This window comes from Salarias fasciatus (assembly GCF_902148845.1).
Source record: "Salarias fasciatus chromosome 23 unlocalized genomic scaffold, fSalaFa1.1 super_scaffold_20, whole genome shotgun sequence".
Taxonomy (NCBI): Eukaryota; Metazoa; Chordata; class Actinopteri; order Blenniiformes; family Blenniidae; genus Salarias; species Salarias fasciatus.
Window position 1 is genome coordinate 13993314 of NW_021941230.1, and position 27511 is coordinate 14020824.

At 55.2% G+C, this 27511-nt stretch overlaps 1 protein-coding gene across 1 annotated transcript; it reads left to right on the forward strand.

The window, feature by feature from the left end:
* The first annotated feature begins 325 nt into the window (after window positions 1–325).
* Window positions 326–27406, forward strand: LOC115383762 (ras-associated and pleckstrin homology domains-containing protein 1-like). The gene is given in 19 exon segments (XM_030085934.1): window positions 326–554; window positions 9553–9637; window positions 17317–17436; window positions 17517–17622; window positions 17715–17906; window positions 17994–18427; window positions 18899–18985; window positions 19304–19378; window positions 20956–21033; window positions 22005–22164; window positions 22331–22452; window positions 22686–22751; window positions 22827–22970; window positions 23306–23416; window positions 23504–23602; window positions 23681–23801; window positions 23889–24025; window positions 24101–24423; window positions 24425–27406. Coding segments are annotated over 17 exon segments (4524 nt in total). The 5' UTR covers window positions 326–554; window positions 9553–9637; the 3' UTR covers window positions 26574–27406.
* Window positions 27407–27511: the final 105 nt, after the last annotated feature.

Consider the following 27511-nt stretch of genomic DNA (forward strand, 5'->3'; position numbering starts at 1 on the left):
AATTTGGCGAAATGCGCAGCGCGATTAACGGATCTTTCATTTGCGCACTTGACGGTGGATGTTGATGCTGCTTTCACGGCCCGTCGGACACTTTCTCGACGTGTTTGTCTGTCGCTTTCAGACGAGCCGCTGTGTGTCTCTACGTGTTTGACAGTGACTTTACATCCCGTCCAGGCCGCGCAGAGCCGGTCAAAGTGCGCAGCTCGTCTCTTTCTGTCGTCACTTGGGGGCTCGGTCCCCGGCGCACGGCGCCGTTTCCGGGGGTCCGTGAAGGCGGCGCTGGATCCTGGGCTGGACAGGAAGCGGCGGAGCCTCGCAGCGTGTCTCCCCGCAGCTCCGGCCAGAAGAATGGGACAGGGATCCGGACTATGGACGCTATGAGCACGGCGAGCAGCGCGTGGGGACATGAGGACACGGAACCGCTAGATTCCTCTTTATAAAACACAATCATCACTATTATCACGAGTTTTCCTTCTTTCTTCATCCCCCCTCCGGGCGCAGGGGTATTTATTGGAGAGCAGAGGAGAGGAGCCTCTTTGTCATCCCATTTTCCTGTAAGTGGATTTTCATACGCCGATCTTCTGTGTTTAAATCTTTTGTCATCTCCTTTTTCTCTCCTATTCATAAAAAAAGAAAAAAAAATCCTGTTCCTAGAGGGAGATGCGAGCCTGAAACCGCCTCTCTTGTTTGTGTTGTCAGTCCTCTCGTGCGCCCTTTGCGCTGCGTCCTCGGGAAAGGCTCATCCAAAAAAACAAAAAACAAAAACGGGATTTATGTGTGACCGTGGGCTTGTGCGGGCTGTTCAGCGTTACGTTTGTTTCCCGTGGGGTGTGTGTGTGGAGTGTGTTGCCCCCCTCTCGCCCCCCTGTGCGGCCATTGAGCAGTCCCTTTTCTTGGGGGGGAGAAAGGGTGTGCGCGTTACGGGGCCGGCTGGGAAAAGAGCCGCAGCTCTCCACCGTGCGGACTAATTGACTGTAAGTCTATTGTTTGTGGATTTTCATTTATTTTTTTAATTCATCCCTTTATTTTCCTCGCCCTGTGGATCTGTCGTGTTTGTAATTTTCTGCATCCAGCGGAACAGAGATGTGGAGCCAGTCTCCACCCTGTTCAGCAGGGGGAGGCGATCCGCTCCCGGTAATGGCCGATGATGGTATTGTCGCACTTCTGTTTATACCCTGCTCTTTAAATCCCGTGTTTTATGTGATTAACGAGCTGTGAGGGGGTGTCGGATCACACGCGTCCTCTCTGCACCTCCTGATCGGCGTTTTCATTCCCTCTTTGTCGGCTGCGGATTGGACCTCGTCCATCCTCCCTGACCACCGGCTGTCCCCTCAATGCAAAGACTGACGGTGCAGGATGTGACACCTTACTTCAGTGTGACTCACGTGATAAGCAGAATTCGTGTTTTATCTCCAGAAGTGTTCAAGTTTGTTCTTGCAGATGAAGTTGACGCCACAGGACGGTGTGTTGAGTCACTCCAGTGAGCAACAGGATACAGGCCCCGTTCACACCGCGTTTCCAAGTGGAAAAGGGAAAACCTTTGTTTCGTTTCTGAAAACAAATTGTTGGAGATGTCCTAAAACGCAGCTTTTCTGGAATGCTGCCATTGTGCAGGTGCACCACGGAGGGAGAATGGAGATGTTAAATTGAAGAGGCCCGAGGGCCGAGCCTTGAGGAACCCCGCACAGGAGGTTTCATCCTCCCCCGCTTTGAAAGCCAGACGTATTCGAACTTGAGCTGGTGGACATCCAACCTGACACCGTCCTTTCTAGAGAGTTAATTTTTCCCTCCAGCAAAGCCACCCTAAAACATGATGCCTCCTCCGCCGTGCTTCACCATGTCACCGATGTTTGTTTCTGGCAAACTCTGTTTACGTATGAACTGTTTGTTCCTCAGCCTTAGCTTCATCCGGCTCCAGAGGAGCTTTCAGAATGTGTTTTGGAGTTTGTTTTGGGTTAATTTCAGGCATGCAGTGATGTTTTGAAGAGACGTTAACTCTTTTGTTGCTCATTTAGCGTCCTCTTCAAGTCAGTTCCAAATGATCTCCAAGTCTGAACGGTTTGGAACGGCTTTTGGAAATTACTTTTTTGGTTAATATGGTTTTATCGTTCATATCTCATGATTTGAACTTATATTCCATGGGACTAAGTCGACTTTTATGAATTTTTGGTCGCATTCTGAACATTTAATAGGTCTTTTCTGTGGAGATCGTCTTGTGTTGAGCAAGTTGTGCTTCAGATCTTATGACCTGAAAATGAGGAAGCTTCAAAAGGTTGGGGTGTTTTCTTTTTGCCTGCCTTTAGAAGTTAACACTGGAAAGATAATGGCTCTGCTTTGACCGTGGGGTTCAAAGGTCATTCCCAGGCGAGCTGCTCGCCATGCCTCCGTCTGCTCGGCCGCCATATGGGCTCAAGTTCTCACCCATTGAGCATTTTCAGCGGTGTTTGCCCTCCTGAGGCCAGGTGAGGACATTTCTTGCCGGATCTGTTGAATTCAGGGGCAGACGCAAAAAAACAAACATTTTCTCCGCCTCCCAAAGGGAAAAAAAAAAAAAAAAAAAAACGCCACAAAACAGCCACTTGGCCCTGCCTTTATTCCCTCTCAGTGGCTTTATAATAGACCGTCTGTGTCCTTAAGGCACGCTTGATTTGCATCAACAAAGCACTAGTCCAACAAAGCACATGGCTCCGTGCAGCTACAATACCAGCCGTTGGTTTACAGTGGAGAGTAAACACCAGCCTTCTGCTCGCTCCTCGTCACACAGATGTCCCAGAAAACTTGCAGCTGGATTCATATTTCACTCGCTTTCTGAAGGATTGGAAAACATCTGGAAGAGGGAAAACAAAAGTGTCTGTGAAGAAATTAATGAGTTTCAGGACATCAGTGGGATTGCTGTCATTGCAGCGACATTGTGCAAGAAGTCCATGTTTGAATGGTATTTGCATCAGATTTACAGCCACTGAGAAGAGGAATTTTGATGAAAAACACATCGGGAGACGAGAGGGAGCTCCGTGTTATCGTATTATACAAGACATTTCCTCGGCAGATTTAACAGTCCCAAAGTTACAGGCAGCATTCAGCCATAAAACGCTCAGTCATGGCTTGGATTTCTAGCCGAGGAGGTAAAACATGTGTTTGAGAGTAGCGTGTCATCTCTCCGCTCCTGTTTTAAGAGCATATGTAAGAGATTTTTTTTTTTTTTTCACCGTCAGTTTTCTTTTCTTTGGGGCCATTGAAAAGCGAGCCCAGGGCGAGAGGGAAGGCGATACGTTTTTGGAAGAAACATCAGCTCCTCTCCGTATGGAACCAGAAACATGGTTTTCTCATCGGTCCATGCTGAGGAAGAAAAGTAAAAAAACATGTTTTGCCTCCCACCGTCCGTCCCTCTGCTGCCTTTCATCCTTTTCTCTGCCTGATTTCCCTGAGATGCAGCTGATTAGATGGAAAAAAAAGCAGTTGTCAAAGAAATTTGAGGCTTGAGGAGTGATCCCCGGAGACGGTGTGTTTTGAAGATGATGGATTCCGGAGCTATTCTTAGTTTGCGTACCGGTCCGTCCGTCCGTCAGCTCTTTATTGGCGCTCTCGTGCGAGTTGTGAGGGCCTCGTCTCCGACTCCCACCCGAGGCTTCCCTTCCACAAAAGCAGCGAAGACGAGCCCGTGGTCGGGCGGGCGGGTGTAGGTTTACCCAGGTTGTGTTACAGCCGGGGGGGTGGGTGGGTGGGTGGGTTTGAGGACGGCGCTTCAAACGCACCCTGATGGAGACCCGGAGGGGAGAGGCTAACCTGATCTTTCCGTCGCGATCAGAGGAAAGTTCACCGGCTCCTCGATGCCGAGCAAGACGTCCCGTGACCCGGCGAGCCGGTGAAAACGTGGGAGTTGTTGCGCGGGCGTGTCCCCCTCCTCGTCGGGGGGACACGTGATCCCGGCCTCTATGGGGCCTTGTTCTGGTAACATTTTGCTGACCTTTGATGGCAGCTGCTTCTGCCATTTGCAAACAAAGACAAATGGCTAACCAGGCAGCCTGTAGCCTGGAAAACCCTCGCTCTTTCACCGCTCTTCCGTTTGGCCTTTTCATATATACTTATAGAGCCTTATGTCACTGCTCTCAATAGCTGGAAGTCGGCTCTTCTACCCTTTTTTTGTTCAAGATTGATTCCTGAGTTTGATTGTCCGCTCTCGCTGCGCCGCGGCGAGTCCAGGCTGTTTTCCTCGGTAGCTTCCCTGCTATGTGCTGACGGTGCAACTCCCCTGCAGCCTCGCCGCTCTGCTACGTACCGACGCCGCCGTCTCCACGGCTGCCCCTCCGCTCTGCCGTGCATTGACCTGTCGCCAGAAAGCTGAAAGCAGCAGCAGCAAGCTTCCAGCATCCATCGTTATTCTCTGTCTTCATCTCTGTTCGCCTCTTCCCTGGCCTGTTTTCTAACATTCCATCTAATCTGCCATGATACACGTTCAGCCTCTCGTACGTTTCTGCCGTTAATTGTCCTTTTCTGTCGTCACCTACCCGACTGTACGGTTTGTTTAAGCAGCTTAACCCGGCTGTTAATCACCGAGGCTCCGACAATGGCAGGTGGCTGATTGTCCCTGTCGGCCCGGACGCCCCCTTCCTCCTCCTGTGCGCTGCTGCAGATGGCCCGTTTTCATTCGGCACGTGACAGGAAATAGAGGGGGGCTCTTTTGATCGTCACTCTCCACATAGTTAATCACGCGTCGACACCTGAGACGGCCCCGGCCCGCGGGCCCGGCTTTGTATCTGCGTTTTCACAAAGTTGGATGGTCGCCTCGTACGCGATCCGGGCGAAAAGGGAACCTCATCCCAGTGGGAATCATTCCCTGAGATTCCAGCGGGTGCGTCAGGTATCGGAGAGGTGATTTATGGTGTCCCGTTGCTTTTTGTTGGAGTCCAGGGGGGAAGTCACGGGACGGCCGATGGATGGGGACGGCTCGTCTGTGTCGCTCTTTGACTCGGGACGACTCAGAATGCTCCCGGCAGAAAGGAGTGTTTCAGAGAGAGGAGCAAGAAGAGCACAAAGTGCCCACTCAGGAGAAACACACACACACACACACACACACACACACACACTCATGCACTCTGGCTGCTGGATAGAAAATATATTATTGACTGGAGGTGATGTACGATCCGTCTGTGGTAAGAATTACGCGTGGACGGGGGGAAAGTGGATTTATTCCTTTTCCCCGGGTCGCTTTCACGCGCAATGTTTTACTTTAAATGAAATGGCCGGCCGGTCGGCTGATGTTTGCTTTGCAGCTTTACCCGCTCCGGTCTGACCGGAGTTCACTCTGTTCCCATGAAACCATAGCAGGCGTGTGCGTGCGCTCCACATGTGTTTGTTTGCCTTCCGCGGGCCTACGATAACGCGCCGCGACGAGTTTTCTTTATGGAGAAATGAGAGCGTCCCCCCCCTCGCCCTGCTGTGACAGGCCTCCGTTTGGAGCAGCTTGTACAGTTGGCCTCTCACCTTTGACCTCCGGGCTACACATTCCACTGAAATCCACCAAGGGTCCGGCCTTATTCGCCGCTTGGAGAGCAGCGTTACGACACAATCTGAGCAAATACAGCGTCTCCTCCGGGAGGGGGGGGGGCCGGGATCAGATTGTGTTCGGGGTGTATTGTTGGAAACACGGTGAAAATGAACCGGCCTTAAAATGTTGACTTTAGGCAACCGGAGGAACTTCAGGCGTTCACGTGGCGCTCTCAGAATAGTCTGATCAACTTATTTTTTCACGTTCTTTGAGTGTGCATATCTATAAAATGATCTGTGTGTTGAAAAATGCAGCAAAACCAGTTCGTTTTATAGTTTCTAAGTTAAACCGCGTGACATAAAACTGAAGAAATGAGTGAAACTGTTGTTCTATTGGATGTCAGTTGTATTTAGAGTTTCTCTGACACACACACACACACACACACACACACACACACACACACGCACTCTGGAGGTGAAACAGGTGTGCCGGTGCATTATTGAAGTGTTTCCACTATTTCAAGCGGTTCTGCATGGAGCTGAAGCCACACTACACTACACCCAGTTTTCCCATTAAATATGCACTGCAGCCTACTTCCACCCCCCCCCCCCCCCCCCCCCCCCCCCCATCAAATCTCTCATCATGGAAGTTACTGTGAGAAAGCAGTCGATGCCGCGGCGTGCGGGGAGCATGGACTGATTAGGTGGAGGCTCATGGGGGAGCGGAGAGGTTTTCGTATCGCGTCATCTGGAAACACTGAGGTCATTCTCGGTGTTCCCCCCCCCCCCCCCCCCCCCCGCCGCCAGAGTCTGGAAGCTCCTCTTTTTCACAACACTTGGCTGCGGCCGCTGCGTTTACTGTACAGTACAGAGCCGCGCTGGCAGGCTGCTCCACTTTTCCCCTTTTTGTACGCCGGGGTCCATGTAGGACGGCGGCGCTGCAGTGACCTACAACTGGAAGAGGATCCAGGGAAAACAGCCCAGCTCAAACTGGATTGACACATTTTTTTTTTCTCTTTTTTTTTGCCGGCGAATCCCTTGACAGTTACTCAAACCTGCAAGCTTAATCTCACAGAATAGCGCACTGCGTGTGTGTGTGTGTGTGTGTGTGTGTGCGCGCGGGCGCTTGTGTATCACTGCCTCTTTCCAAATCTCATTGACTAATACCCTGGCGGCGGCGCGCAGGCCTCGGTTCAGCCAGTCCCGGGGTGAAGTTAGTGGCTGAGTAGCTTGCTAATCTGCCTCTGCTCCGCTGATCTTCACTCTCTAGTGGTTTCTGATTATTTTTCACCCACGTGCCACGCTGGCCGCCCTCCGCTCGGGGAGCGAATGGCGATCTGCCCCTCGGTTCTGGCGCTGCGGCGGCCGTTTGGGTTCCCGTCATGTTTGGTTTGTCAGCCTGACCTCTGTGACCCCGCGCTGCTGCTGGCGATCCCTCGGAGAGATTATCAGGACGGATCCGTGTAAATGAGAAGCGAGATTTCTGTCTTTAATCTGCGATCAAGCCTTGCTAATGACGGGCTCTGACGGTCGCTGGCGAATGATTATTTTTTACACAGAGACCAAAACCTCATCATGTCGCTCTGCGTGTGTGTGTGTGTGTGTTGCATTACCAATAAACCCCAGCAGCAGGACCTCCATCGGACCCCGCCGGCCATCGTGGGAACATTCCTGACGCAGCGTTATTCCGTAATTCCCACCATGTGTGGCTTTCGCAGCGTGGGGGGGGGGGGGGCTCAGCTCCTGGTAATTGCAGCCAGGCCTCGCCGTGCGAAGGGGAGGAGCTGGAGGAGTTTGTGAAAGTCGAGGCTGGACGATGAGAACAACGTTTTCCTCCAGATCGGTGTAAAACACACACATTTTTAGATATGCCAATCAATCATTATCGCTGACTCAGCAGTTTTTCTGATATTTGCTCGTCTCTGAACGGATGACTTGCATTTCTTGTTCAAACCGAGACTGAGTGGATCGTGGATGTGAAAATGGCGCTGCCGGTGCCTCTGAGTGTTTTTATTGACCTGCTGCAGAGGTCAGGCGGCCCGCCGTGCCGCGGTAAATGCCGCCACATCCCGGAGTTGCGCTGGATTTGATACCAAAGCGATACTCCGATCGATAGCGGCGCCACTTCCCTTTTGCTGCGAGCCATCAATCAGGCGACTAATGGTTTTACCTCCGTGCCCTTACAAGAATGCTGGGGGTCACCGCCGGGTCTTATCTTGTTCTGCGAGCAGATTAAAGTGGCGCCGGGCGATGCTGATCGATGGGTCTCTCTGGATTGTGTGCTTCTCTGGGTTCTTCCTGTTGTTGTCGTCGTCGTCGTCGTCACTGTCGGCGTTCAATCATCCCATCGCATTTCAACAAGATAATTCATTTTGCAGCGGAACATTTGAACTCCAGTACGACTCACATGACCTGCAGAGAGCAAACGTGCACAGGGAGAACATGTGCGACGGGTCCCGCCTTCTTGTTTTAACTGTGGGGACGTCCCGGTGCGTCTGATTGGTGCTTTATTGAGCTGAAATTGCTCATTGTGAAACTCTTACTGTACACACACACACACACACACACACACACACACACACATATATATATATATATATATATATATATATATATATATATATATATATATATATATATATATACGCACACACACAGTGGCAGTGTGTGCTTCCCCTTCCAACAGTCCTGCCTTTATTTCCTTTCCTGACATCATCCTCGCTCGGTGCCCTGCCCTCCTTCCCGCTTCCTGCCCCGACGGGAAAACGGCCTCCCCATGGGGGGGGGGGTGAGGGAGGGGTGGAGGGGAGGGGGGGGGGGGCTGTTAATGGGGGGAAGTGTGGGTGGACAAGGACACACCTGTGTCCACCCACACTGGACCGTGTGTCTGGAAGTGGGGCACTGATTAAAATAAGCTGTCAACACACACACACACACACACGGGGGTGATGTGTGTGTGTGTGTGTGTGTGTGTGTGTGTGTTTTATAGTGTGCAGGGAGAAGGCAGAGCTTGGAGAGGAGGTATTGTTTCCCGAGTGTGTTGTTGTGCAACAAGCTGATGCTGCAAGGAAGGCAGTTCAGAGTGTGAGTATCTATTGGAATAAAGTGAGAAATACCTCAAACACCCCCCCCCCCCCCCCATCCTGGCTCCTGGGAGTGTGTGAGTGTGTGCATGTGTCGCAGGCCCGGCTCTGTGTTTTTTTGTTTTTTTTTTTGTCGGGCAGCAGCTGCCCCGCTGAGGCAACTGTGCTGCAGCCACACCTGTTCACTGGCCTTGTGCTGACGGACTGATCCCTCTCGGTAACCGTGTGCAACACACACACACACGCAAGCATGACGTGCATAAACACACACACACACTTTTACACTCTCTCCTTGTTACATGAAGCCTGTTTGCTGTGAAAACACCCCCCCCCCTTTTTTTTTTTTTTTAAAGAGCGCGGCCACATGCTGAGCAGCAGTCGGCGTGTCGAAGCAGGAACAGCTGAGACCGGCGCCATCAGCTGCTCACATCTCGCAGAAAGTCCGTCCAGTCGCGCCTGAATCACGCTTTCCTCCTCAGACTGTGATTCAGCTCGTAACAAAAAAAACAAAAAAAAAAAAAAAAAAAAAAAAAAAAATCATGAGTCAGCGGAGTTGTAAGCAAACGAGCTGGTGACTCGCCGAGATGTTTGCAGCAGGTCAGCGTTACTGAGACCTGGCGAGGAGCGGTGAGTCACGGCGGCTTTTCCCCGGGTTTAGGCTTCTGCCGTGACTCACGTGAAACGACCGGCCTGCGGCGGCCGACCCGCTCATTAAGCCGCGAGCGAGCGCAGCCCGAGCGCTCTGAATGGCGGCGGGAGCCGCGCCTGATTGCTTTCGGAGCTTTGCGATAAGTGTCTTCCTGACTGTCTGTGCTTGGTGAAGTCTTCCCGCTCCAGCGCCCTCCAGTTAATCCTCCGCCTGCGCTCCACCAGCCGCCCGGCTTCACACTGACAGCTCAGCCATTAATGCTTCATCAGGTGACCGAATTACGGATTATAATTAAACGCTGATGGGTTTTTTTTTTCCTCCTCTCTCTTTGTTCAGGGGATCAAGGCCCGGTGACGGGAGTCAAGTGCCGCTTTCGTCCGACCTTTAACCTCAGTGGGAAGAAGGGAAAACCACTTCAGAGGTGAGAGTGAGTAAACGGTGCCGTTGCTGCTTTCCGTGGGTAATAAACCGCCAAGCAGACCGAAAATTGGGGAAAAAAAAAGTGCCTCGACGCTGCTGCCCGAGCCTCGCAGGACAAGATCTATTTCAGGTGGTCTGGAGCGCTAGTTTTACGGCCGCTGACATGCGTGTCTGAGGCAGCATGTGTTCGAACCATCACGTCCGTCATCTCGCCGCCTCACGAGTGGAATCCGCACCGTTTGTGTGTTTTGTTGTCTGGGAAAAAATAGAAGAAAAGAGGTAAAAATCCAGTGGAAGGAGTGCAGCGAGGGAGGCTGTGAATCGAAGCCAGGCAGGCCTCTGCGGAGCCCGTCGGAGCAGAGTCTTCCTCGCCGAAGGAGATAATTCCCGACTTAAGTGGAGCCATGTGAGGGCGAACCGTGGTCTGTCGCCGGAGATGCTCCTCACACTGAGCCTTTCTTCTCTCGCCGTCACAGCGGCCTCAGAAGTCTCCGCTCTTTATTGATAAGAAGAACGGCGTCTTTTTACCCCCCAGACGGACGAAACCCGCCGACATAACGACGAGTGCAGAACTTGTTTCGACGCAGTCGACAACAAGACCGAGTCTTGTGCGGATCAGACGATCGATCGCCTGCAGTCCGTTCCCAGGAAGTTATGAAGCGGCTCTCTTGCCGGTTCAGAAACACAAACCTAATAGGAGCTTTTTAAAAATGAAAAACTGAGAGAGAAATGTGAATAAAATCAAGTCCGGACTCACTGGAGTTATTTCCTCTCTGACGAAATGGCTTGTGGTTGATTAAAAACAAAAAAACGTGTTTTGATACTTGTGTGTGTCAGCTGTGTTTATGGGGGTTGTAATGTGTGTGTGTGTGTGTGTGTGTGTGTGTGTGGGGAGGAGTGACGCCACCCAGTAGTGCTCACTCTCAGCTGTCGGCATCATTCAACATGTCCAGCACACACACAAACACACGCACACACACACACGGCCGCTGTTAACCGACCGTTCGGTTGTCATGGCAACAGCGTCATCCATGCATTGGGCCGTCTTATAACAGTCTGTCCTTCAGATGATGTCCTCTGGAGGTCGGAATGATCTCTTGGGAGTGTGTGTGTGTGTGTGTGTGTGTGTGTGTGTGTGTGTGTGCTGTTGGCACACAGCAGGAATGCTGGAGGTGGCGTGGCAGGAAACAGGCTGGCACATTTTTTCGGGGCCTGTCTGATGAAGCACACAAACACGCCGCAGCTGCGGGGATGACGGCGGAGGAGGAGGAGGAGGAGGAGGAGGAGGAGGAGATGGGGAGCGCAGTGAGCAAACAGAGTTCGGCTTCCTCAGCTGCCGGTGGCGTGCGCTCGTGTACGTGTGTGTGTGTGTCGCCGCCGCTTATTGCCGCGCCGGCCCAGCCGCCCTCCGTCCACAGGTGGCGGACGTAAACCTCCCGCTCTGCTCCAAGCATGACTTCATCTGCAAAGTGGGTCTTTTGATTTGCTGAAATGTGCACAAGCAGGAGTGATTTGCAGCTCTTAAAAAGTTCACTCCCCTCGGACACATGAAAAAAGCCACGAGTGTGCACTCTGGAGGGGCTGTAAAGACGTTTGCACGGTGGATTTTATGCGAAGGAGCGATTCCTCGGCATGTGCAGACCTACTGCTGCTCTCTAACTCATGGGCATGTGTCCGTCTGATCAGAAGGGAGATAAACTAAATGATTATCCCTGCATTGTTTAATCCATCAATCCTTTTAGTGCCACTTATGCAAGCCCTGCCACATCGATTTAATGAATCTCATCCCCGGGAGTTACTGTTATTCCAGCAGGGGAAACGCAGCAACTGTTTTACGTCCTCGTTTCTCGGACGTGAGCCCTGCGGGAGCCCACCGTTTGTTGGGATGTTGATGAATTTGCCACCCATTTGTCTGAATGCATCACACCGTTTTCACATTCCTATCTGCTGAGGCAAAAAAAAAAAAAAAAAAAAAAAAAACCCAAGAAATCCAGGCCGCATTGCTATGCAGCAAACTTCATTTCCTCCCAAAGCAAACACTGGAGGGGTGGATCGGCGGCGGTCTCGCTCGGCGGCGTTGCAGCTCTTTCTGTTCTTTAGATTTTGGCAGATCAGTGGGCCTCTCATCTTTTTTTATAGCGGCTTTTAATGTGTGGCTGCTTCTTCCCGGCGCTGGCTTTCAGCCGCTGCAGCGCTGCATCATGCTTGGAAGTGTGTGTGTGTGTGTGTGTGTGAGCGAGCCCCCTGCGGCAGACGACCTGATCCCCTGCATGCAGGTGTGTGTAACGTGAGCTCTTGAGGTTTTGGACAAGGCGATCGATTTCACAGGGGGCAGCAGTCGCACGTGAGGCCGCCGCCGCCGCCGTCGCGCGTTTCGGAGTTCTCGCCGAAGCCTCGCTGGCTGGCGGACGCACGCCGGAAACGCGTCGAGGCGGAGAGATGTCCGTGAGCACGCGGGTTGCCATGGTAACAGCCGTTCTGCGAGATGCGGGGCGGCTGAAGTTTCGGCTCCCTCTCTGACGCCGGCGAGCGGCCGAGTCCTCGCAGCCTCGCCGCCCACCGCCGTGACCGAGCGTTTTCACACTCGCTCTCTCGTCCTGCTGACTCCCTCTCCATCTGTCCGCCGCCTCCACCCCCCCCCCCCCTCTCTGCCCCTCCCTCCTAATTGGCTGTATCAGCTGGAGCGTCTCACTGTGTCACGCTGCGCTCGACTGATCCCGAGTGTGTGTGTGTGTGTGTGTGTGTCCTCTGCTCGCAGGCTGTTGCTTGTGCCTGACTAATGATACTGGAGCTGTTGTTTTGGCCATCACACCCCCCCCCTCCCCTCCCCCCCCCTCCTCCCCCCCTTTCTTTCTTTATTTGCAGCCTAATAGCTGGCTCCAGTCCTTCATTATTCCACCCATCCATCACCCACTTCCTCTCTCCCTCCTCACTGTAAAGTCCCGCCCACAACTCCCACCTTTCCTCACACACACTCACACATCCTAGAGATAAATGACGTGTTGATTGTACCTATTTGTTAACCGTTTCGACTAAATGAAGTTAAAATTGTCTCATAAAAACGGTTTATTTCTGGGTGTGCTTCACGTGCTTGATTGCGTCCTCATGACACGCCGGCTTCTCTTTCCCGTTTGAAAGCTACTTAAATTACAGTGTGACAAATCTGTAATCTGACCGCGATTTGTTTTTTTTTTGTTTTTTGTTTGTTTCTTCGTTTTTTTCCTGGAGCTTCACAGAAAATGTGAGCAACAATGCATCAAGTGTGTGATCTAGTCGGTGTGTGATCGCTGTGAAGGGCCGGGAAGTAATAAAATAAAGAGCAGTAACGCGAGACGGCGGCGGAAATGAGCAAACAGCCACCGTCTAGCGCCTAGAAATTATTACTTGTGCACGTTTTAAACAAAGATTGTGTGTGTTTGATGTGAGAGGCAGTGAAATTAAGAATTTGAGAAGCTTTGTTCGCAAGATTACAAGAACCGGAGTACAATGCAGGATGTCGTGATGACAGGCTGGGCTTATTGGAGTGTGTTTTATGGCTGGAGTGTGACAGTCAGACACGTGTGTGTGTGTGTGTGTGTGTGTGTGTGTGTAAGAGGTGAATCACAGTCTTGAAGGAGCACAGTGTGCAGCAGAGAGGAGGACAGATTAATGCATTCAAGGATGAAAACCTTCCCGACTTGAAGGGCGAAATAAAGATATGCAGGAAAAAAAAAATCATTTATTACAACTCGTATTTATGCAGGTGCTGTTCGAGGTTGATTTGTCGTGAGTTATCGCCGCTGTGAACGAGGAAGTGGGTCACGAGGGGCCTGCCGTGGCGGCTTTTGCGTGTTTCTATATTTGCATCGCTCCCGTCCGGCGGCGCTGCACGTTTTCAAAGATGTTTCTGCAGCGACCAGATCTGATTGAAGCTCATCATCATCGTCATCGTCATCCTCGTGTGAAGCTAAACGCCGTCTCTCTGTTGGGGCTTTGTCTGCGTCTTCCCCCGGAGACTCCCGTCAGTTTGGCGAGTCCCGCTAAACTTCCAAGAATTCCCCCTCGCTGTCGTTTACAGCACAATGGCGGTGTGTTCGTGCCTCTCAAGAGTTCACCGAGTTTCTCTTTCCCCCTGTTTTCTGAAGGGAGGATGGTTTTCCTAACCTTTGCGGTATTTTTTTCGAGTGCTCACCAGCCCGACGCGCTCAGTGGTTACATTTATAAACGGTTTAAAAATAGTGTGTGTGTGTGTGCGCGGCAGAAGTGGATGGAAACATCCGCTCAGGAGTTGTGTTTTTGGCAGCGCGGGTCGCGGCCCACGTCCCGGTCCCTCCTGCTTCCTGGCTGGCAGGACGGTGAAAGGCTTTACTTTGTGTCTCAAGCGTCACGAGACGTTCGTCATCCGAATGTCGGATGGCGACGTTGGGAGGTGGAGCCGTGGAGCGCTTCAGCGAGTCACCTTCCACGTTATCTGCTCAGGGCTTGTAAAAAGCTGTTTTTCCTTCTCCCTGATGGAGTTTAATTCAAACCAAATGAGCCGCAGCCGATCTCGTAATCTGACCACGAAGACCGGATCTAACCCCTGATGCCTTATCCGTCACTCCCACATACTCTCGGAAATGTTTTTTGTTCCTTGTTTCTTTATTTTTGCGTAGTTAAATTGTTGATTCGGCCTATCAGACACACTCCACGCGTGCGGAGCGAGGATCGGAGCGTCGAAAACGCGACTCCTCGGAGCGGCCGTGTTTTCGTGTCACGTCTGGTGTGAAAATAGCCCCCCGGCCGCATCCGTCGCTCAAAGTCACCAGAGCTAAAATGCGACGAGAAGTCGGCAAGTTCACGTTCCTGGCCCGCAGTGTCGGGGTCCTGCTCATTAACCTACTTTCTGTGGCTTTGCGGCGGGGATGGCAGTCGGCCTCGCGCGCCTCTCCTCCTCCTCCGCCCCGCTGGCCGACCGAGGACGCTGTTCGCCCAGATGTGGAGACGACCACGACCCGGCAGCTTATCTTCATCCTGCTCCTGTTTTTCCCAATCCTCTTGACGCTCTCTGATCTGGATGAATTTGTCTAAAGATAGTCACACCCTCCTCCTCCTCCTCCTCCTCCTCATCTTCCTCCTCCTACCTCTTCATCCTCCTCAGTACCGGATATGCTTCCTCTAAGAATCACAGATCTGCTTTCCCAGAACACTCTCCACACCCGCGTGCTTTTTTGCATGAGCTGCGGCATCATAAAACGACGACTCGAGACACCACCGAGCCGACCTTTGACCTTTCATCTTTCACCCCGGGCCCTCCGAGCCGTCACTGGAGACAGATGAATGCCGGTCATGCTCAGACAAGAGCGCTGGCCGCGCCGCATGGGGAAGAGGGAAAGGCGGCACGGCTCCACACACACACACACACACACACCCCGGGTCATGCTCCATGAGCTTAAAAGCCGGGCCTCAGGTGGTAATTCACTTAAACCTGCAGCGGCGCTCACGCTGATTCCATTAGGACGACGACTCTCATCCTGCTCGTCGTGTTTTGGGGGCATTTTGCTCCATTTCTCTGTTTTCTGCTTAGTGAATCTACCTGCGAGTGTGTGTTAGTGTTAGTGTGTGTGTGTGTGTGTGTGTGTGTGTGTGTCGAAGCACCCAGGCTGACTCATTTCCTTCCGTTTGCGTATTTACATATGGAAACAGCTCAGCGAGGGACGGCAAACAGTAGTTTTTCTTCTTCTCTCTGCTGTGAACTGATGTTTTTCTGGCTAAGTCGGCTATTTCTGTACGTTTGAACCCACAGATGCGTGTGTGTGCGTGTGTGTGTGTGTGTGTGTGTGTGTGTGTGTGTGTGTGACCCCAAGCGGAGCCACATCGGAGGGCAGATAAAAGGCTTTTTTTCCAGCAGTGGGATCAAACCTTGTAATTTCTCCTGAAGCAATCTGTCGTCCTCCTGTCATTTTTCATTTTGACCGCACGGCGACCCGAAAGACGGTAAAGCGTGGGGATCCGTTCGGACTCCTCCTGCGACCCCCTCCCACCCCTCTTTTAAGACAGCTGGAGTTTCCTGCCAAGAAACAGGCCCATGGGGGAAATCAGGAATCCTGCGCATCCCGGCTATTTCCTGTTCCGACTCCCACACGTGTTCTCCGATGCAGCTTCAACACTCACGCGTATTTGTATTTATTTGGTGGATTTGTTTTTGTGCTTTGACTCCATCGAGTCGGTCTGCTACGACGAGGTTTTCAGAGCAGCGAGCGTGTCCCCCCGTCTTGATTTCGCCGTTTCTGTTTCGTGGCCCGCTTCTGTCACATTCCTCCAGCCGGACGTGTGACGCTCGGGCGTTCGCGTCGCCCCTCCGGTCCTCCGCTCAGCTCGTGCGCGTCGAGTCCCACATGGACATTTTTTTGCAGATGAAAAGAACGGGGGGTGGGGGGGGGGGGTCACTGGAGGGGTTAATCCCGGTGCCGGTACCGTCCCCGCCGGCGACTGACACCACAGAGCGTGGATAACAGGAAGGAGTGACACCCTCTGAAAACATCAATGGGATTACTCAGGAGCATTCCATGTGGCTGGACCCTGTTGTGGGGGGGGGGGGGGGGGGGGGCGCTGGACTGTACCAACGTCAAAATGAGTGTACTGATTAGAACACAGCAGGAGGTTTGATGTTTCTCTGAATGTGTGGGTAACGTGGTAAAATCCAGTCCTCACAGGCGTGCCTCCTGCAGCCGCTCTCTCGTCCTTCCACTTGACAAATGCATCAGCAGATTAGATAACATTGTTGCCGGCCGCACACTGACATGTGTGAGGATCCACCCTCCTCCTCCTCCTCCTCCTCTCAGGTTTGTGAAGATCAGATGGTCTGAACTGCACCAGTGTGTCAGGAATGATAAGGGACGGACGTCAGCACGCGTCAAGGCTGCAAAACATCCAAAAGAGGCTTTTTTTTTGTGTATCCTGCTTGAAGGTTTATCTGCTGTGTTTTGTCTCTGGTTTTTCTGCATTGTAGCGACTGGAAAGTGTCCTTGTGTAGGAAAGTCTCTGCTTCCTGCTCAGGAGGAATACGAATATTTAAAAAAAAAAAATCACGATTCTACATTAAGATATTTTTCTGCAACTTGATCATGCCAAAGTTTTAGATTTTAGCAGCATCGAGGGTGAAAGAAGCCGTATCTGAACACGTCAGGCACCCAGGCTGAAGTATCTCTCTGTGTCCACTAGAGGGAGCTGTTTTACTACGATACCAGCTGAGCATCAGGCATGGTGGGAAATATGACCATGAGGTCCCCACGCCGCTGGTTTAATGACCTCCCCCCACGTCCTGACGCCAGAGGACGGAGGGTTTCGCGCTGATATGTTTGTGTACTTGAGGAAGACGCTCCGCTCTTCCTCCTCCTCCTCCTCCTCCTCCTCCTCCTCCGTCAGCGCCCCCCCCCTTTTCGGGGGTCTCGGGCTGGGAGTGAAGCTGCTGGGCGTGTCGGTGCCAAACAGCGGCACACTCCAGACACTACAGGGCATTTCAGCGATCGCACGGCGCAGGGGCGCCCGCTAGGGGTCCGGGGAGCGGTTGTCATGGTAACAGGCAGTGAGGTTGGCGTGAGCTGAGCTCGAGGTTTTTTTTTTTTTTTTTTTCTTTTTACTGCTATGTGGGTGTGACCTGATATACTGTGTGTATTTACGTACATCGCTGTGTGCGGGGGGGGGTTCCTCTCCCGGCAGATGGAGCAGGTGTCCGACGACGAGCTGGACCACGGCGCCGAGGAGGACAGCGACAAGGAGGACCAGGACCTGGACAAGATGTTCGGAGCCTGGCTGGGAGAGCTGGATAAGCTCACTCAGGTCAGGGCGGTTGGGTTATGCGCGTGCTGGCGTGTGCGTCCGGCCGGTGGTGAGACGCTCCGGCTCTGTGTGTGTTTCAGAGTCTGGACGACGGCCGGCCGCAGAAGGTGCTGCAGAAGCCGCCTCTCAGGCAGGAGACCAACATGGCCAACTTCTCCTACCGCTTCTCCATGTATAACATCAACGGTGAGAGCTGGCTCATCTCCCCCCCCCCCCCCACCTCCTCGCCCCTCCCCCTCTGGTCTCATCACACCCCGTGTTGGTTGCTCCCCCCGCAGAGGCGCTGAACCAGGGCGACACGGTGGACCTGGACGCCCTGATGGCCGACCTGTGCTCCATCGAGCAGGAGCTCAGCACCATCTCCAGACCCAACTCCGCCGCCCGCGGCCAGAGCAAGGGCCAGCAGAGGGGGGGCCCCGGGGGGCGCAGCGCCAGCGCCAAGCACTCGGGCGGCGGCGGGAGCAGCGGAGGTAGCCCTCCTCCACAGCAGCAGCGTCCGTTTCGTGCTTTAGTTTGGTGTTTTAATGTGACCCGTTTGCCCCCCCCCCCCCCCACAGGGAGCACCAGCAGCAGCACCCGGGCCTCGCCGGCCAACACGGTCCGGGGCGGCAGCCTCAACGCCCGCCCCGCGGCGTCCAACATCTCCCTGGACGACATCACGTCGCAGCTGGAGAAGGCGTCCCTCAGCATGGACGAGGCGGCGCGCCAGACCTCCTCCTCCTCCTCCTCCTCCTCTTCATCCTCTGTCTCCTCCGCCACGCTCCGCCGGCCCTCGTCCGGGTCGTCGGGCGGCGGCGGCGGGCAGCACCGCAGGACGGGCTCCGTGGGCGCCGTCGGCGAGCAGGAGGCGGCGTCGCAGCGCTCCAGCGTGAACTCGGCGTGCGCCTCCGCCTCCAGCATGGACTCCCTGGACACCGACAAAGTGACGGCAGGAGACGTGGAGGGGCGGAGCAGTCCCGGCTCTCAGGGCCAGAACCAGACCAGCACAGAGGTACGAGTAACTCTGACACACACCCGCCGCTAACCTCCAGCAGTCCTGAGTGAGTGTGTGTGTGTGTGTGTGTTAAATCAACCTTGAGGTCAAGGTCACCTGCTGAATGTGAAGAATCCAGAAAGTCTGAAGCTGACCCCAATCCAGCCTCTGCACGCTTAATGCACACAGCATGTTATTCTCCTGGATGCAGAGCACGTGCACGTGCACGCCGCAGCTTGATCAGTGTGTTGAGTGGTGTCCTTGAGTACGCTGTAATCTGGAGTGTGACTTGGATTACAACGTAAGCGCCTCGGAGTCAAATATCCGCCGGGATATTTTGCTGGAAAACGTCTTGCATGTCTTCACTGCATGTTTTCATGTTGTGTTTGCGTTTTGTCCCCCCCCCCCCCCCCCCCACCCCCCTCCTGATTTATCTGTGCCTGCTATCCGCACACAAACACGGCCTGCCCGCTTCCACGTTTTTCCCAGCATGTCACGCTGCGGCGGCCCCACGGTAAGGCGGCCCGGCGGCAGCTTGACTTCGCCTCGCCGGACGGCGAAGTGGACCGAGCCACCGTAAGTGCACGAGCGCGAGCCTGCATGTCCGACTTGCACAGAGTCCGACCCAGAGTCACTGAAAACACTGTTTGAAGCTGCAGAAAGTGGTGCTGTTCGTGTGTGTGTGTGAGCGTGAGCGAGGTGTGTGAGACGAGAGTCATGTTTCCTCTGTTCATACTTCTCACTGCTTCGCCCACAGCTGGAGCTAACAGCCTCTCTCGCTTCCACGCCAGCAAAGCGATCGAATCAGTAAAACCCTCCCAGAGTCACTGACCTCTCTCGGTTTTTGTCTTTCTGTGCTCCCCTGTTGTTTCTCCTCTCCTCCTCACCCCAAAGCACTCCTATCTGGACCGAGAAACCTCGCTCATTCTGAAAAGCATAGCTGGAAAGCCTTCTCACCTCCTGACCAAGGTGATTTCTCCAAACACTTGCTTTTCTGTTCTTCCTTTCTTCTCTTCTGCTCTGCATGTTTGTTTGTTTTTTGTTTTGTTTTTGAAAAATCCATGTTGAACATGCAAGGCCTGACTGCCACTCGTGCACACTTTAGCTGAATTAAAAAAAAAAAAAAAAAAAAAAAAAGCGGCATGGATTTTTCATTATCGATTAACTTGCACACATATTGACTCCACGAGCTTTTTTTTTTTTTTTTATGAGTCTGTTTTTTTCCTCTTTTTCATTTTCTCTGCTGTTTCCTGTCTCCATTAAGAAAAGAAGGAGTTGTTCATGAAATGCTTCTATCAGGATGGAATCAGTCACACACTCAACACCTACAAGCAATTAAAAGTTCCCCAAAAGCCTTAAAGCCCCCCCCCCCCCCGTCCTCGCTCTGGGCTGACTAAAAGCCTGCTGGCCGGCGGAGACGTGGGGTTTGCTGCGTTAATGCGAATGCCCACTTGAGTCGGTCATGTGGAAGAAGTAGTCTGGGTCAAGGAGGGGGGGCGGGTCGGGGGGGGGGGGGGCGTGAAGCTCTTGAGATAAGAGGCTCGGGGTGCGTTTGTAAATACCCCATTCACCCTTTTTTCCTTCCTCAGATATTCACCACTTCAGCCTCTCTCACCCAGATTCCTCTCTCTGTCCTTGTCAGTGCAGTTTAGCTTCCAGCGCTCGAGTCAGTCATGGTCTCCCTCCTGGTCCTGATTGGCCAAAAAGTCGGGGGGGGGGGGGGGCCTCGCTGGTTGGCCGACACCCCCCATTCTACTATGTTTGAGGGGGATTATGCTCCATCGATTGGGCACGCTCCCAAACCTCTGCATGTGGTTTCTGAAGAGAGGAGGTGATGGAGGAGGAGAGGGGGGAGGGGCGTCGTCCTCCCCCTCCGTCTCGCTCGGAGTTGTAGTCGAGCGGCGCTCGTCTCGGGTGCACATGTGTGCAGCGTCCCTGCGAGCCGGACCGGCGGGCCCAGCGGCGGCAGGAGTCCAGGCTGAGGGACCGAGGAGGAGCTGCTCCGGACCGTGACGGTTCCTGACGTGGTTTCGCGTCATCGGGACGGTTTCCGCTCTGAATCGGATCCTTCCGTCTGGAGGTGGAAGCGTTTGGAGCCGCAGCTCCTCGCCCTTTGGGGATCTTCTACTATTGTCTCCCCGCCGCTCTGTAGCAACATCAAAGAGACCTGCTGCAGCTCCGGCGTGAAGCCGTAAACCCGGCGCCATGTTCCAGGCACCGCAGTCCGATCATCTGCGATTCGTTCCGGCTTTCGATTGATTCCGTATTTGCACACGGGCGATCGATCCGATCGCTTCCTGCAACCTGTAGCATGGAGGTGATGGCGTCCTGTTGGAGGGGCCAGGTGAGCCGCCCGGAGCGCGACGCCCGGACGCCTCGGTGCCGTGACCGGTTTGGACAGCGGCTCGTGATTTAATGAAGTTGTGTGTGTGTGTGTGTGTGTGTGAGATGTCTCCTTCCTGCCGGGGCGGAGAGGGGAAGGCGACGAGGCAAGGCTGTGCAATGGGAAGGCGAGAGTGTGAACTGTGCTTTCTGTGTCCGTCCAGGAGGAGCAGGCGGCCAAGCTGAAGGCCGAGAAGATCCGAGTCGCCCTGGAGAAAATCAAAGAGGCGCAGGTGAAAAAGGTAGCGTCACCTTTTGTCTCCTTCTTTTAGCAGAAACGTTTTACTCACTGACTCAGTTTCTCTGTTTAAAAAAAAAAAAAAGAAAAAATCCTTCTGACCTGAATGGTAATTGCTGTCTTGTCACATTCGCTGCGTGCTGCATTTCTTTGTGAACTTCATTCACAGCGAGGCGGCGAAGCGCACGGAAAATAGGTCATTGCGGTGTTTGATTATGTGTATCTGCCGGGGAGGGAGCGGGGAATCAGGCGGGCCGCGCGAGCCCCGAGACAATGCAGACGTGTTATTTAACCCCGAGCCGCTGAAGAAATGCTGATTTTTAAGCCGTGACGCGTGTTCATCCTTCGGGGAGAGTGTGTGTGTGTGTGTGTGTGTGTGCGTGTGTGTGTGAGGCCGTTTTTTAACTCCACCAGTGAATGAAGTGTGTCCGGATGGGTGCAGAATGGTGTCCTTTTTTTTTAACGTGTAATGAATAGTGGAAGCCCGGCAGTGTCTCGGCAAACGGCGGCAGGAGTCGACTCTGCCGGGGAGACGGAAAAATGACGGGATAATGGGCGCTTGGTACGGCGGGGGCTCGGGGAACGCCGGGGGGGGTCGGCACAGGAGACTGCTGGGATGAGGCTCGTCTGCATTTCACAACCAGCCACTCACATGTCACAAAGCTGGGATTTCTTCATATCCGTATATTTTCGGGGGGTCTTTCCTGTGAGAATGTAGGTCAGATCCCCCCCACCTCCCCCACCCCACTGCTCCCCCCGGGTTGTCATTGGTTTACATTTGGGTTCAGTCATCTGCAGCTTTCACACCGGTTGGATGTGAGGAGGAAACAAACAGGGGTCAAGAAAATGAGGGCAGGTCTTCCCGCGGCGGGTTCGTTTATGATGAACACGTGTTTCATGAATGAACGCGGTGAATCTCAGTAAATAAAACACAGTAAAAAAAGCAGTTGTAATGAAGGGACAACTCTTCCCCAGCTGGTCATCAGGGTCCACATGTCGGACGAGAGCTCCAAGACGATGATGGTGGACGAGCGGCAGACGGTCAGGCAGGTGCTGGACAGCCTGCTGGACAAATCGCACTGCGGCTACAGCCCCGACTGGTCCCTGGTGGAAACCATCACCGAGCTGCAGATGGGTGAGAGTCCGCGCTATCTGTAGGTGCACGGTTAAAAAGATCCTGCTCCACCCAAATAACGGAAATCCCCAGAGGGCAGATGTGAAGCAAACACTGAAACACAGCCAAAAAAAAAAGAAAAAAAGGAAAAGTGCCTCTCTTGCATCTTCATCTTCTCTCTTCTCAGAGCGAATCTTTGAGGATCACGAGAACCTGGTGGAGAACCTTCTGAACTGGACGCGGGACAGCCACAACAAGCTCATGTTCATCGAGCGCATCGAGAAATACGCTCTCTTCAAAAACCCTCAGGTGACCGCCCGTCCCGCTGAAACGCACACTCCGGCGCTCGGTGTGTGAACGCTGGATGCACAGACGTCATTGTTTATGCGCGCTGAGAGCCGGAGTGTGTTTGTGTAGGAGACCTAGAAGTAGGTCAGACCTCCACAGCGAGTAAAAAGTGAATAATTTATTTAACATAAGACGAGGTGAGCTGTGGAGTTTACCCCCCCCCCCCCTTTTCTGCTCTCCTCGATCACTTCCAGAACTATTTGTTGGGGCGGAAGGAGACGTCTGAGATGGCCGACAGGAATAAAGAGGCTTTATTGGAGGTAGGAGTCGGTCTTTCCTGTCGTTTTTACTCGTTGGCAGAAGTTATTTATGAATGGATTTCTGTGTTTTCGCAGGAGTGCTTCTGCGGCGGCTCGGTGTCCGTTCCTGAGATCGAGGGCGTCCTGTGGCTCAAAGAGGACGGGAAGAAGTCCTGGAAGAAGCGCTACTTTCTCCTCAGGGCCTCGGGGATCTACTACGTCCCCAAAGGCAAAGCCAAGGTCAGTCCGGCTCGAGGTGGGAGTCGAGCAGATCCACAGCGAGGAGGGAGAAAAAAGAGGCCGAGATCATGAGAAACGCATCCAAACGGTCTGAGCCGTGGTATTTCCTGTTATGAGGCCCGACGGCTTTGAACAACAGAAACACATGCTGTCATATTTATCTACTTATTTATTTCTCAAGCTCGATTTCCTGTGCTCATGCTCTATTTTTAGTTCCGTCAGGAGAGAATCTGATTGTTTGCAGTCTCCGCAACACTTTTTGTCACCTGATTCAAATTTTGCAGCCTTGTTGGAGTCGGTGGTCAAGGTCAGCGTTTTCCTCTGCGTCTCCGCAGGCGTCCAGAGATCTGGTGTGCTTCCTGCAGCTGGACCACGTCAACGTGTACTACGGCCAGGACTACCGCAGCAAGTACAAGGCTCCCACCGACTACTGCCTGGCGCTCAAGGTGAAGTCCCGTCGCCGGGAGTCAACTCGCACGGGTCCACGGTGTTTTTTCTGAACGGGACGCCTGTCTCTGCACAATTCCTTGCAGCACCCACAAATCCAGAAGAAGTCTCAGTACATTAAGTACCTGTGCTGCGACGACGTGAGGACGCTGCACCAGTGGGTGAACGGCATCCGGATCGCCAAGGTGGGCTTCAGCCCAGACAGGTTCCAGTTGTTGTTGTTGTGATGAAGTTGTGTTGAAAGTTGTGCTTTTCGTGCGCAGTACGGGAAGCAGCTGTACATGAACTACCAGGAGGCCATGAAGAGGACGGAGGCGGCCTACGACTGGTCGTCGCTCTCCACCTCCAGCATCCGCTCCGGCTCCAGCTCCGCCAGCATCCCCGGTGAGTCGCCTCACCGGCGCCGAGAGCTTCTCGAGGGAGCGTGACTCGTTGTGTTTGAGGCCGGAGTTTCCTTCTGTTTCCCCTCAGAGTCTCAGTCGAACCACTCGGGCCAGTCGGACAGCGGCGTGGACAGCGGCTCCTCTCACGGCCGCTCCCAGAGCGTGGTCAGCTCCATTTTCTCCGAGGCCTGGAAGAGAGGCACGCAGATCGAGGAGAACACCAAGGTACGGGTCAAAGGTCAATCTGTTTATCTCACTTGATCATCCTCTCGAGCTGAACCCGGTCTGTTTGCCCGGCAGATGAGGATGGAGGCTTCTCGAGGCGCCACGCTGCCACACCCCTCCCACAGCCACCGCCACCACAGCCAGCACTCCCTGGACCACCCGGCCCTGACCCCGCCCCCGCTGGCGCCGCCGGCGCAGCCGCAGCACCAGCAGCAACCCCCACCGCCCCAGTCTCCCCAGCAGCCTCCGTCGCCCCCCCAGGCGCCCCCGGGACCGCCGCCGCCCCCGCAGTCTCCACAGAAGCAGCCGCCGCCGCCGCCCATCAGCAGTTACAACCACGCCCCGCCGCAGCCCCAGCAGCAGCCGCCGGCGCCGCCGTCCCCCCCTCCGCCGCCGCCGCCCCCCGCCTCCCCCTCCGCCGCCGCCGCCCCCGCCCTCGGTCCAGACGGTGTCGTACCACTCCCCGGCCCCCACCATGTACAAGTACAGCACCATCACGCGGCTGCAGGGCGCCAACCACCACAAGCTGCCCGGCCACGTCAAGGCCTTCGGCCAGCCGGTGCTCCCCGTGACCCCGGCCCCGCCCCCCGCGCAGGTCGCCAAGCCCAACGTCAATCACATTGCGGCAAGGACTAACGTCCCGCCCCCGCCTCCGCCGCCCCCGCCGCCCTGCATGCCCGCCCCCGGGTCCGCCATGGCGGTGCTCCGGCTGGGCCCGCCGAGCCCCGCCGCCCCGCCCGCCTTCATCCCCCCGCCGCCGGCTCCTCCGCCCGCCCCGCTGACCAACGGAGTTACGTATCCCCCTCCTCCTCCTCCGCCGCCGCCCCCTCCACCCCCCTGCGCCCCGGCCGCCGTCACTCAGCCGGTCTTCCAGAACGGGCTGAAGCGGGCGTTGAAGGAGCGCTTCCCCAGCCCGCCGCGGGACCTCCTGTCTCCCAACGGGGGGCTCGAGGATTCCCCGCCGCCCGCCCCGGCTCCGACGCCCCCCCCGCCTCCTCCTCCGCCCCCGCCGCCGCCGCCTCCCCCCCCCCAGCAGTTCCCCATCCCCTCCCAGTTCCCGCCGCCTCCCGCGCCCCCGCCGGCCCCGCCGAAGACCTTCACCCCGGGCTTCCTCCCTCACGCCGCGCCCAAGCCCATGTCGCCGGTCTCGCCGTTCCCCCCCGCCCCGCCGCCTGCCGCCATGTGTGGGCCCACGCCGCCTCCCCCGCCGCCTCCCCCTCCGCCCGCGCCGCTGAAGAAGCAGTTCAGCCTCCAGGCGGGCCACGCCTCCGGTCACCCCCCTCCCACGCTGCCCAAGCAGCACAGCCTGTCCAAACCCGCCGGAGCCCCGCCCACCATGTCTCTGGTGAAGCAGCTCGCCAGCCAGTTTCCGGGGGCGGCGCCGTGCCAAATACCCAATCACGCGGAGAGCCCCAAAGCCCCCCTCTCGCCTCCGGCGGTTAAAACCAAACCAAAATGGCAGCCCGGCGGGGGCCAGCAGCTGCAGTCCCCGGAGTTCCCTCCTCCTCCGCCGGACAGCAGCAGCAGCGGCTTCCCAGCACCCCCCCCTCCTCCGCCGCCTCCCCCGGCACCCGTCACAGGCCCCACGCCCCCCCCTCCCCCCCTGCCTCCTGGAAACCTGGGCTCCCCCATGAGGAGGTCGCCGCCCTTCGCCGGCGGCGCCGCCGGGCTGAAGCGAGCGCCTCCGGCGCCGCAGAGGAACTCCAGCGTGAAGGGCGACTCGTCCGCCTTCTACGAGGAGTCCCGGAGGAACCTGCTCAGTAAGTTCGCCCCCCAGAGCCACGGCCCCTCGTCCTCGCCGTGTCCCGCCTCCTCCTCGTCCGGATCTCCTTCCAAGGACCCCTCCGGCGGCCCCCGCGCCCCCCCTAAACCAGGAAAGCTGAACCTGTCCCACCTGCCGCCGGCGCTCCAGGCCAAAGTGAGCCAGGCCAAGCAGTCCGGCGGGGACTTCCCCTCCCCGCCCCCCGACTGCGCCTACTTCCCCCCCCCTCCGCCGGCCTCCGAGCTCTTCCCTCCTCCGCCTCCTCCGGGTAACGACGCCCACAGCGCCGGGCCCCCCCGGGTGGCGGTGGTGAACCCCCAGCCCCAGGCCCCGCCCCCCCCGCCGCCCGTCTCCCTGGTCAGCAACGCCACGTGGGGGAAGAGCTCTCTGAAAAAGACTCCCCCGCCCACGCTGGGGCGGCGCAGCAACGCCGCCCCCGAGCCGCCTCCGCTCTCCCCCCCGCCGCCCACCTCCCCCAAGGGAAGCTCGGGCCAGCCCAACTTCCTGGAGGACCTGAACCGGACACTGAAGCGAAAGTCGGTGGGTCGCCAGGGTTCGGTGAACTCGGCCGGCCTGCCGGGGCGGTGCGACCCCGCCGGGACCATGGACGACATGGCGCTGCCCCCGCCGCCCCCCGAGCTGCTCCTGGACCAGGGGAAGCAGAGCAACGGCGGGAACGGCGGCTACATGTCCGGGAACATCTCAGGCTATGCAACGCTGCGGCGAGGGCCCCCGCCCGCCCCGCCCAAGAGGGGCGACACCACCAAGCTCACTGGAGAGTGTTGAACGGACTCGGCGACTTCCCGGACTCCTGTTTGACAGCGAGAGCGAGACGACTGTATATAACCAACAAGCCAAACCAGACCCGGGTCAGGTATTGCTTTTTTTTTTTTTTTTTTTTTTTAACGTTCGTGTTTCCGGATGTGCGGCGGCGGCGGCGGTGCAAGTTCACGCCGGAGCGGGTCAGTTTGAGGTCACGGGAAGTGAGTCCGAATCATCTGTGACTGTCTAAACTCTCCGGCGCGCTCCGCACCGGCCGCCCGAAGCGAACTGGACCCGGGTCTGAGCCGGATTATGTACCCGCCTTTCTTCTTTTTTTTTTTTTTTTTTTTTCTTTTGTGCCACGTTACTGGAGATGAGAACGAAAGGGAAGCCCCCCCCGCTCCGGTACCGCGCGGACGGCACGTGGCGGCGGCGAGCTGTTAAATCACGAAGCTGCTCTGGTTGCGTGTGCATGTGTGAGAGAGCGAGCGAGCGAGCGAGCGAGAAGCGCATGCGTGCATCGTGTGCGTGCATGCTGTGTATGGTCACATGGTGGTGAGGTAGTTTAGGGGAAGCCCTTTTATAAGAAATGTATTTAATGACTGACAAATGGAAGGATTTTTTTTTATAAGTGTCTTCAACGGCTGGTCGACGACGACGACGACTCGGAGAGGAGCGGAACAACGCGAGAGGGACGCGATGGAATGTATAGCGAAACAGAACTGAAGTCAACGAATCCAAATACTCAAACCTGTCTATTTCAAGCATTTCTTGACACTTTCAGCTTTGTGGCAAATGCAAATCAGAAGGAAGCCTTATTCCCAAAGTCTTGCGCAGAGGTCAAAACAGAGGAGACATCTTCCCGAGGCTCAGCAGAGTCTGGACTGTGCAACTGGAAAAAAAAAAAAAAAAAAAAAGATCCCCTTGTTATTTTTTTTGTTTTTAATGTTAATTTAATGCAA